We start from the raw sequence: 10250 nt of genomic DNA, 5'->3' as shown, positions 1-10250 counted from the left end.
ATGACAGGTTTACCGATCTTAGCAGTCAGTGGGTGCGCGGTGTGGTTAGCTGCGGGGAAGGCGGAAGTGACAGCTAACGAGTTGGCTAGCTGGCGGGTTTGTGTACTCAACCGTTTCTATGGGGTTGTTAGGGAATGTTTATTCCAACAAACATAAACACAGTGAAGTGAAAATTTTCTCCAGCATTTTGTCGCGAATCAAATTTTCGTCTATAATGTAGTATTCCGGTGTTTTGTGTCGAAGAAAAGCAGATTATTTGAAAAATTGGTTTACAATTGCATGTAATGCATGTAAATGTGGAAATTTCGAATAGTGCAGCGGGTGAGAGCCACCCACCAGCGATGATCTACCGATGAAAGAGAGGATGCGCCACGTGGTCGCCGTCTGACGATGACGGTTGTATTCTTGTAACTTTATCTCGTAAGTTAAGTCATTCTACTATCAGTGCATTACACAGTGAAGTAAATTCAGATACTTTGCCGCGTATACCACACAGATGTGGGTGTAAAAGAAACATTCTATACCTTCTTTGTCACGCCATGCATCTGATATCCAAACAACCAAAACAAACTCGCCAGCTGTCACTTGGCATTTCAAAATGGCGGAATGGGAAATCTGACACATTGGGTTACCTCCCTTCTAGATACCTTGGTCTTTCCGCTGATTATCAAGCTTACAACTTAACCGCTTTTGAAATAAGAACTCATCTATTGAACTCCGTTAAGCTGAACCATGTATTTAATCAACACGTTCGATGCATCATTACTCTGTCATCTTCTCGCTGGAATAAATACCCGGCACCTACTGATTCGCCAAGCGCGAGGCCTTCCATGTCGACCCTGACCAGGGATGTTCCGGATTTATCCGATGAGCCCCTGGCGGCAGTCGACATGGACCTCTGCCACTCTCGGGCAAGTATCATTTCATTTCAAAAGTTTTTATCTGCAACACATACTACCGCCGTGTCGCCTTTCAGAAATCTGAAAAATATTCAACGTTCATTTGGCATCTTGGGTTTAAAAGGCACAATCAAACCAGAGTATGGTTCTACAACCTCTACGAATAATGGACCAAGCACATGACATCGAACATCTTTCAACCCATATCACTACCGACCTTGCGATGCCCTCCGAACCGGCAACGGTTGTTCATCCCTATTGTGAAGTAATGGTGCCGCGGGAACTGGCCCGAAATCATAACGCCCAACCATCCAAGCCGTTGACCAGCAACTGGAACTCAACTCTACCTGAATTCGTGAAATCAAACTCTACTGCCTACGATCGGTTCCGTCACATAACCACGCATCCATCTACAAGCCGGAAACCACATCGGACTACATCTGATTCGCCAAGTGCGAGGCCTTCCATGTCGACCCTGACCAGAGATGTTCCGGATTTATCCGATGAGCCTATGGCGGCAGTCGACATGGACCCTTGCCAAACCTGGGAAAGTACTCCTCCATCTTTAGAACTTCATAGTTCTGCAAACCATACTTTCGAGTCACGTTTTTCAGATTGTTACCGAATATCTGGCAGTCGTGGACCCTCGCCAGGAAGCAGAGCATCTTCAAATGAAACGAGCATCAACGAAAACTCGAAGAAGGAAACGCTGTTTTTGCAACGGAATATTCGTGGCTTTTGGTGCAATCAAGCAGAGCTAATAAAGCTTGTAGACTGCGAACTACCTCTTGCAATAGGACTGCAAGAAATGATGACAAGATCGCTAACCAATACTATCAAAAATCGGTACAACTGGATACTTGCTGATCGTCATTACAATCAAGGAGGCGGAGCTGCAGCGCTTGGAATACTGAATGAAATTCCTCACCAATTGCATCAAATCAGCTCGTCCATCCCTACCTGCGTCGCCAGATTGAATGCACCGTACAACCTCACTATTGTCTCAATATACGTTCCACCTAATGCAGAGGATGAAGAAGTAGTCAGCACGCTGGACAATCTCACAACAAATCACCAACCACCATTCGTTATTGGAGGAGACTTTAATGCAGCGCATGAGGCTTAGGGGAGTACAAAATCATCAAAGCGAGGGTGGTTACTGTTGGAGTGGTTCGTCAACCATCGGCTTGTCGTCTTAAACAATGGAGAGCCTACATTTATTAGCTCAGCGCATGGCACCACCTCAGCCATAGACCTTACTGTGGCTTCTCAAAGTCTGGCAAGCAAATTCTACTGGTCGATAGAGAATGACACATACGGAAGCGACCACTTCCCCATCGAAATACGTCTCCAAAGCAACTCCCCGAAACCATTACACCGTAAGCGATGGTTTTACAAAGATGCTGACTGGGCTGCTTTTGAACAAATAATTCTGGAGAATTTTTCAAGTGAAGAGCCTTTACCGATAGAACAACTGGGAGAAAAAATAATTCTTCTATCCCGAAAACAACAGGAGTCTATAGAGGTAAATCCCAAATCTGGTGGACGGAGGAAGTACAACAGAGAATTAAAGCACGTCGAAAATCTCTCAGAATGCTGAAGAAACTTTCAAACAATGACCCACAACGAGAATTAGCTCGCAAAGAATTCCAGGAAGCGCGATCTTTAGCTAGAAAAGCAATATACAAAGCTAAGAAAGAGTCTTGGGATAGCTTTTGTCAATCGTTCAATCCAAATACACCCGCGGATATCCTATGGAATAACTTCCATCGCCTAAACGGCCAAAGGAAAACAGTGCAAAGAGGCCTAACGATCGATGGGAGACACGTGCAAGACCCAGCTCAAATAGCTGAGCACTTTGCAGACTACTTCTTTTCAACATCTTCAGCAAAAGAACACCAATCAACTGAACCCACTCAGCCCATTCCGGCACGCGTAGAAAATTCAAATCTGGACAGCGACTTCACCTTACAGGAGCTTATCCGCGCCATAGACGCCGCAAAAGGACATTCTACGGGTTGTGATAATGTAGGTTACCCTGTGATACGACGCCTTCCACTAGCAGGGAAGTTAGCAATGCTTCGAAGTTATAATTCCGTCTGGTCAGCTGGACGATTTCCAGAATGCTGGAAACAAGGATTAGTTGTTCCCATTCCTAAACCAGGGGCAAATCTGCAAAATGCCGATGGCTACCGACCAATAACACTACTTAGCTGTATAGGGAAGATCTATGAGCGAATGGTCAATCATAGGTTAATGACCTATTTGGAAGAAAACCAGGTTTTAAATGATCATCAACACGCTTTTAGAGCCGGCCGTGGTACTTCTTCCTATTTTGCAGAACTAAGGGAAATTATAGCAAATGCTGAGCAGTCGAATTTGGAATTCTAGACATTAGAAAAGCGTACGACCAAACCTGGAGCCCGAACATTCTGAAACAGATTGAGAAGCTGAATATCGGCAAGTGCATGCGCAGCTGTATAATGGACTTCCTCGAAAACAGACGATTTCTTGTTAGTTATGGTGGAATTACATCAACAGAGCGTATTCAAGAAAGCGGGGTTCCTCAAGGCTCAGTACTCGCTGTAACCTTATTTTTACTAGCCGTCAATTCAGTTTTCGATGCTGTACCCAGAAATATCCGCACACTTGTGTACGCAGATGACATCATACTGATATCGACATCAGAGCATCTTCCAAGGGTTCGAAGCTCCCTGAAAAAGGCAGTGGAGGCCGTAGACATATGGGCAAAAAGTGTGAACTTCTCTCTGTCAGCTGCAAAATCCTGTATTCTACATTGTTGTAAAAAACGTAGACATAGATGGCGTAACTCCCGTCTGCATATCAAAATTGACAAAGTAAGAATCCCTGAAGTGAACGTTGCTCGATTTCTTGGTGTATGGATCAATCGACGGGGTGAATTCTCCGCTCATGGAGCGAAAATCAAGGAATCCCTGCAAAATCGCATACCATACTTGAAAGCTATAGCGCCAAAAGCTGACAGAGCAACGATCGGGTGAATTGCCGAAGCCACCTGCATTTCCAAGCTTTTTTACGGAATAGAGCTATTTGGTTTGGATCTATGTAACACGTTCCAAACGACATACAACAAAATTGTGAGAATCACCTCCGGAGCAGTACAGTCATCTCCCGTTATGAGTCTAGTCGTCGAAGCAGGTGAACTACCGCTTAAATTGCGAATGTCTGAAATTCTTATCCGAAGACTTTGTAGATTAGAAGAAAAATCGACATCTCATCCCCATCCACATCTTCGAGAAGCAGCAAATAGTGCACTCTTTGCTGAAACAGGGGAACAAATTCCCAATATAGCCAAATTACACCGTGATACAATCAGACCATGGCACAACAAAACCATCAAAGTTGATTGGACTATTAAGCATGGATTTAAGAAAGGACAGAACTCCATGAACGCAATCGCTTTGGTGCATGAACTTCTGCACACAAAATATAACCAACATGATAAATTCTATACAATTTGGTTGGTCTCGGAGTTGTGGGAAGAGGCATAACCGTTGAAAAAAGTTTACCTTTTCAATGTAGCGTATATTCCGCCGAAGCAGCCGCGTTACACACCGCTGTCTGTTTAGCTGACCGCTCGCCAACTGTTATTTTATCCGACTCCGCAAGTTGGTTGACAGCTTTGAATAAAGGAAAATCAAAACATCCGTTTATACAAGCAGTTGAAAGAGAAGCTCTCAATAAGGACGTTACTTTCTGCTGGATTCCAGGACATTCCGGTATTAGCGGGAACGAAGATGCTGATCATGCGGCCCATCGAGGAAGAATATCCCATCTAGCACAAGTTGAGATACCTGCCATTGATGTTATCAACTGGGCCCACCATCTTTTTCAACTTGCGTTCCAAGCAGCCTGGGAATCACACCGCCCAACGTTCTTAAAACGATGTAAAACAACAACCAAGAAGTGGAACGATAGAGAAGATCGATATGAGCAAAGCGTCTTGACTCGACTTAGAATCGGCCACACTAGGTTGACAAAAGAGCATTTGTATAACAAATTAGTCTCGAAAAATTGTGACGTTTGCCACACTGAACTTTCAGTCGAACATATAGTGTCAAATTGCATAAAATACGACAATATCCGTGAAGAGCTAGGTATCAGTAGTGACTTAAAAATAGCATTAGGAAACAACAAGCATGAAGAAGTTAAGATACTGAAATTCTTCAAAAAATGTAAATTATATGATAAGTTGTAAACACAATATCTTCTAAAGAGGTGAATGAACCAGTTGGTTTAAAACCTCTATAAATAAAAAAAAAATGATTATTCATCTTCTTCAATTTCGTCTATCATGCTGGTTGGCAGTTGTCAATTACTATCCAAACCGCATTAGTTTCGATGACTGGCTGATTAGCTCATCCTATATAAGAATAATCCTCAATCTGTTGGACTACATCGCACACCAGATCCGCGTACCATGAGATTCCTCACAGTACTCGTAACCTTAAGCGTGGTTTCGTGCGAGGCATCGCACTTACTCCTGCCCAAGAAATCTTCCACCGATGACTTCAGCAACGCCATCATTGCCATCCTGAGGCGACATTTCGTTTCAAATCACGCTTCAACGATGATCACCCAATCCGCCAAGGTAGACACCTACACGGAGTATCTCCAAATAGACATCCTCGATCGCATACTGCTCCGAACGTCCGGTGAAATCGCCTACGTCTTCAGCACTCCGATCCGACCGCGACGACCTCGGTTCTTCAACATACTGCTGTTCGACGGCTACCTAGCATTCCGTAGCATTCTGCGCCAGCTTCACCCAAACAAGTACGACTTCTCTGGATATTATCTGCTGATCTTGACGGCACCACGACCCGTGTTCAACAGAACCATTCAGCAGATGTTCATTGATCTGTGGTCGTACAATATCGTCAACGTGGTGCTGGCAGCCTCCAGTATTGTCGGTTCGAAAAGCCCTGAAGGTACACAGTTGTTCACCTACTTCCCATACGTTGAACATCACTGTGAACATGCCCACCCCGTATTACTATATAACTTGACCCCGTCCACGAAGCTCGACAAATCCGTGAACTTGTTTCCGCCGAAGCTTTCCAACTTTCACGGTTGCCCGATCCGTATCGCTGCCATCGACTACCCACCGTACACAATGATCGAATGGATTGGAGGTCGCCGAAGACTACGTGGAATAGAAGGCGACATGCTGAACATGATTTCCTCGGAGCTGAACTTCACGTACGAGGTAGTGGAGATGACGGGCGACGATCGTTGGGGACAAATCTACGGGAACGGAACGTTCACTGGAGCGATAAAGTTGGTGGTTGAAGGCTCTGTCAACATGTCGACCGGGTGTTTCTCGATGCGCGGTGAACGCATGTCGGTGATGAGGTCCAGCGCGAGTTACTACACGATCAAGATGATGTTTGCCGTTCCACCGGGAAGGCCCTACACGGCGTTCGAGAAGATGTTCCGACCGTTTAGTGCTGTCACCTGGATGATGGTGACCTTGTACACGTTGGCTGGCGCTGGAGTGATCCTCGTGTTGCAGTTCTACCCGTGGAGTGTGCGGAACTTTGTCTACGGTCGGAGTACGGGGATGGCTTTCATGAACTTTATGAATATCTTCTTCGGTGGTGCGATGAGTCGAACTCCGGGGAGAAATTTCGCGAGGGCTTTGCTGTTTTTGTGGTTGCTTCAGTGTTTCGTAATGCGGACTCTGTACCAGGGATCGCTGTTTGAGTACCTGCAGCAATCGAAGAATTTCAGCCACGTGGATTCGCTCAAGCGCATCGAGGCCGAGAAGATGCCGTACATAATGTCGCAAGGTAATATCATGTTCGTCAGAGATATTTCCAGTATTCGCAAGAGGTAACCCGAAAACCCTGAGATTAGTTCCAAAAATTTCAATAAGAGTTCATAATTTCTAGGACAACATTGATCCCAGACAGGACCGAGGACCGCTTCGAGATCTTCAGGCAACAAAGCGTGAATTACCTGCAGGTGGCCATGCTAACGGCGTTCGACCACCTGGCGGCCTTTAACGAGCGGTTCTACAAACGAGGCATCGTACATGTGGCGAAGGACGTGCTCATAACTTCGCCGATCTGCTTTTACTATCCGCAGAAATCCTGTCTGGCTGCACGGTTTGACGTGGAAATCGGGAGGATTCAGCGAGCCGGTCTGATCGAACATTGGCTGCACGGATACATCGGATATCGGTTCTTCCGGAAGCCGAAGACTCATCACCACATTCCGATGGTGCTGACCAATGAGCACTTGTTGGGATGCTATGAAACGTGGCTTGCTATGTTGGTGCTGGCATGTGGGCTGTTTGCAATGGAGGTGCTGTCGGAGAGGGTGCACATTTTGAGGCGGGGTTTTGATTTCTTGGTTGACTAGGCAGACAAAAGCAAATCATAGAAATAAGGTAAATCGTGTATGTTGGACAGGCTTAAGATAGGCCAGGAAACAACGAACGGTTTACTGCAAAAGATACCAATATTTTATCACGTAATGTTACTAATATCACAGACAAACAGACGTCACACTCTCATCATTGTCCATCGACCACCTTTTGAAAGGCGGATTCAACTATAGTGTAAGTGATCAATCCACCACCCACAGCGCTAGCATTGATTTTGTTCGCGTTTGACGCGAAGCTACTTTGTATTTGTTCTTAATTCTTAAGCCACTTTTTAATTGTTATGAAAATGTTCATCATGAATCAGTAGCATAGCGTCTAACGAATACAATACATGATGACAAATCTATCCAAATTGTATGCATGCCCATATTATACACGTTACCCTAATAGCTACATTAACGCTTGCATGTTTACAGATCTATTTATTAGATACGATTTGCGTCGATTGTAATTAGAATCGATTAATAGCTTCCGACCATCATAAATCACCCGCAGTTTTCAAGACCGTTCATTCAATCAATTTTGTTTTGTGATTTCTTCAATAAAAAGGTTGGTTTGGTAGCCAGCAATAATGACTTTAACAATTGGATCAATAAAATTCTACTATGTTATCAATTAAAATTATCTAAAATGGATGCAGCATTAGTCACATTTTGCATTCAGAGAAAAGTAGCACAATCTATCAACACGAAATACAAATGCTATTGATCGCCGAAATATGTTAATCCAAAACGAGAACTGATATGAAACTTGTATAATATCGTTAAATAAGTAGCATAGGAGCAATTCTCGCTGAAAGCAGGCCCCCATCGGCACCCATCGTTAGAATTTCAATTTTATGTAACTGATCGCTAGTTTTCGATAAAACTTAAGAATGGTCCTTTCGGTTTTCTCAAATCGGTGGACCCCTCGTACGCCAGCTAACTAAACAGTTTGAGAAAAAGTCCATTTTTTGATAAATATTGGGTATTTTTTCACTAAGTGGCTAGCCATAAAACAACCAGGGGTGATTTGATTTGGCATTTCTTGCGTACAGATTTTATAGTTAAATCAAAGTAGGCAGTAATTCTAGTTTGTTGATTGAAATGTCAAAAATTTTCACAACATTCGGAACGTACTCAGGAGCTTCATTTGAAATCTTTCATTTGTTTCATATTTGCTTTTATAACTAATATCTTTCAAATAATTTTAGGTTTTTCAAGAGGATTCTAAAGAATGCATCGTTTTTGGTCCAATGCTGTAAAAGTGGCCTCCATAGAAAAAATCTTTTGTCGTCGTTGCCAACAGTAAACACAATGCTTCTGCTGTAGATTCCCGACGTTCAAGATATAGCACAAATTCACATTTTGTTGAGCACGTAAAGAAGCTTCCACCGTGCATTGCAAATTCTATTATTCAATAACCACACACATTTTTTCATAATTGGATCTAATAACAAAAGCTGCGATTAACCCAGATCAAAATTTGTTCATGGAATCTTGACGAAACTATTAAGGTTTACGATTTGGGTTCTTATCTTCATAAATATCCAATAAATGATCGGAAAATGTAAACGATTGCTATTGAGAACATTTGGTTAACCTTCGCCACAAAATAGGGCTGTTTGAATATTTTGTAGTTAGGGTTCTTCACAATATCATGCTACAATAATGGATGGCTAAGGGAGCGAGAACCTCAAAAATCGTACAAACAGAACAGATTAATGTAGAAAAATATTATTCGCACACTACACATTGGATGATTCCAAGTTTTTCCCAACTACCGTTTTGACTCATATTCCGAACACTTAAGGCCAACAGCGACTTCAAATGCATCTAATTGGCATAAATTAGCTGATATTCGTGTGAATATCAATTTCTTCAAAAAGTCTAACTGTTAGTTGTTGGGTGTATCGATAATAATGTTGATTTAATTAGTTTAAGTATTGTTTTTACTTGAAAGTATGGAACAACATTTTGATTCAAATGCCGAACACCGTGTTCATTCTGTCTCATATTCCGAACACCTTGATTCAAATTCCGAACAGCACAAATAAATCGAATTCAAATGAATAATTTCGCAAATAAATTTATCTGAGCTTGTTCTACTGGTTTCAAACTAGAGCATCATCACTACTCCTGCGGTATAAATTATATTTGAGACGTTAAAATTGAATTGCAATTGACTGCCATTTTCTTGTTATGTGGTGACATATTTCAGTGAAACATTTCAACCACATCGTCATACAAAAACCGAGTGTTCGGAAAATGAGTCTGTTCGGAATTTGAGACTAAACGGTACTTTTCAAACCAGATTATCAAAAAGTGATCAAATATGTTTCTTGCAGTGAAAGCCCGCATGTATTTGAAGATGTTGAATCCTTATAAACTTCAATTTGGAGCTTCTTCAACACGAGTGTGAACCAAAGTCAAAAATTCCTGATGGCTTTCCTTTGTACATCGACCTAAAATAGTAAAACGATCAGAATTATATAATCAATTTCAAAAGGATCGATTTCCATTTACAAAAATATAACATTGCAGGATTGACTTTTCTATGTCAACATAACAATTTTTTCACTGCCTTGCTTGCTTTGATCAAACCATATAAATTATAGTGTGTGCAACAAATTTCAAATGGGGGTGATTCAAACATTTATGGCATGCTAGCGTAAAAAGCTGGATAGCTTTCATTTAAAGTTAAAAAAAATTGAATGCCATTTTGAATTTGGCCACCATCTTGAATTTCGATAGAAAAATCGTTTTTTCACCATTAGTGCACCGCTCGTTTTAAATTCTGAGATCACCATCAGAAAGCTGAGAAAAAAATGCGTGAGATAGTCTACGAAAACAAGGTGAGCAATGGTATTTACTCTATGAAATGAACGATTTTCTAAATCATGACGTCATTTTGACGTCATCTTGATTTTAAGTAGTAGAATG

General features: G+C 42.3%; 1 protein-coding gene across 1 annotated transcript; it reads left to right on the top strand.

Annotated features, from left to right (window-relative positions):
- The first annotated feature begins 5358 nt into the window (after positions 1-5358).
- LOC5565007 lies at positions 5359-7314 on the top strand. The gene has a single exon (XM_021857468.1). The coding sequence runs from the start codon at positions 5359-5361 to the stop codon at positions 6775-6777; it is 1419 nt and encodes a 472-aa protein (XP_021713160.1). The 3' UTR covers positions 6778-7314.
- The last annotated feature ends 2936 nt before the right edge of the window (positions 7315-10250 follow it).

The sequence above is a fragment of the Aedes aegypti genome, chromosome 1, assembly GCF_002204515.2.
Source record: "Aedes aegypti strain LVP_AGWG chromosome 1, AaegL5.0 Primary Assembly, whole genome shotgun sequence".
Taxonomy (NCBI): domain Eukaryota; kingdom Metazoa; phylum Arthropoda; class Insecta; order Diptera; family Culicidae; genus Aedes; species Aedes aegypti.
The sequence above is the reverse complement of the archived record's forward strand: the minus strand, read 5'-3'. Positions and strand labels throughout refer to the sequence as shown.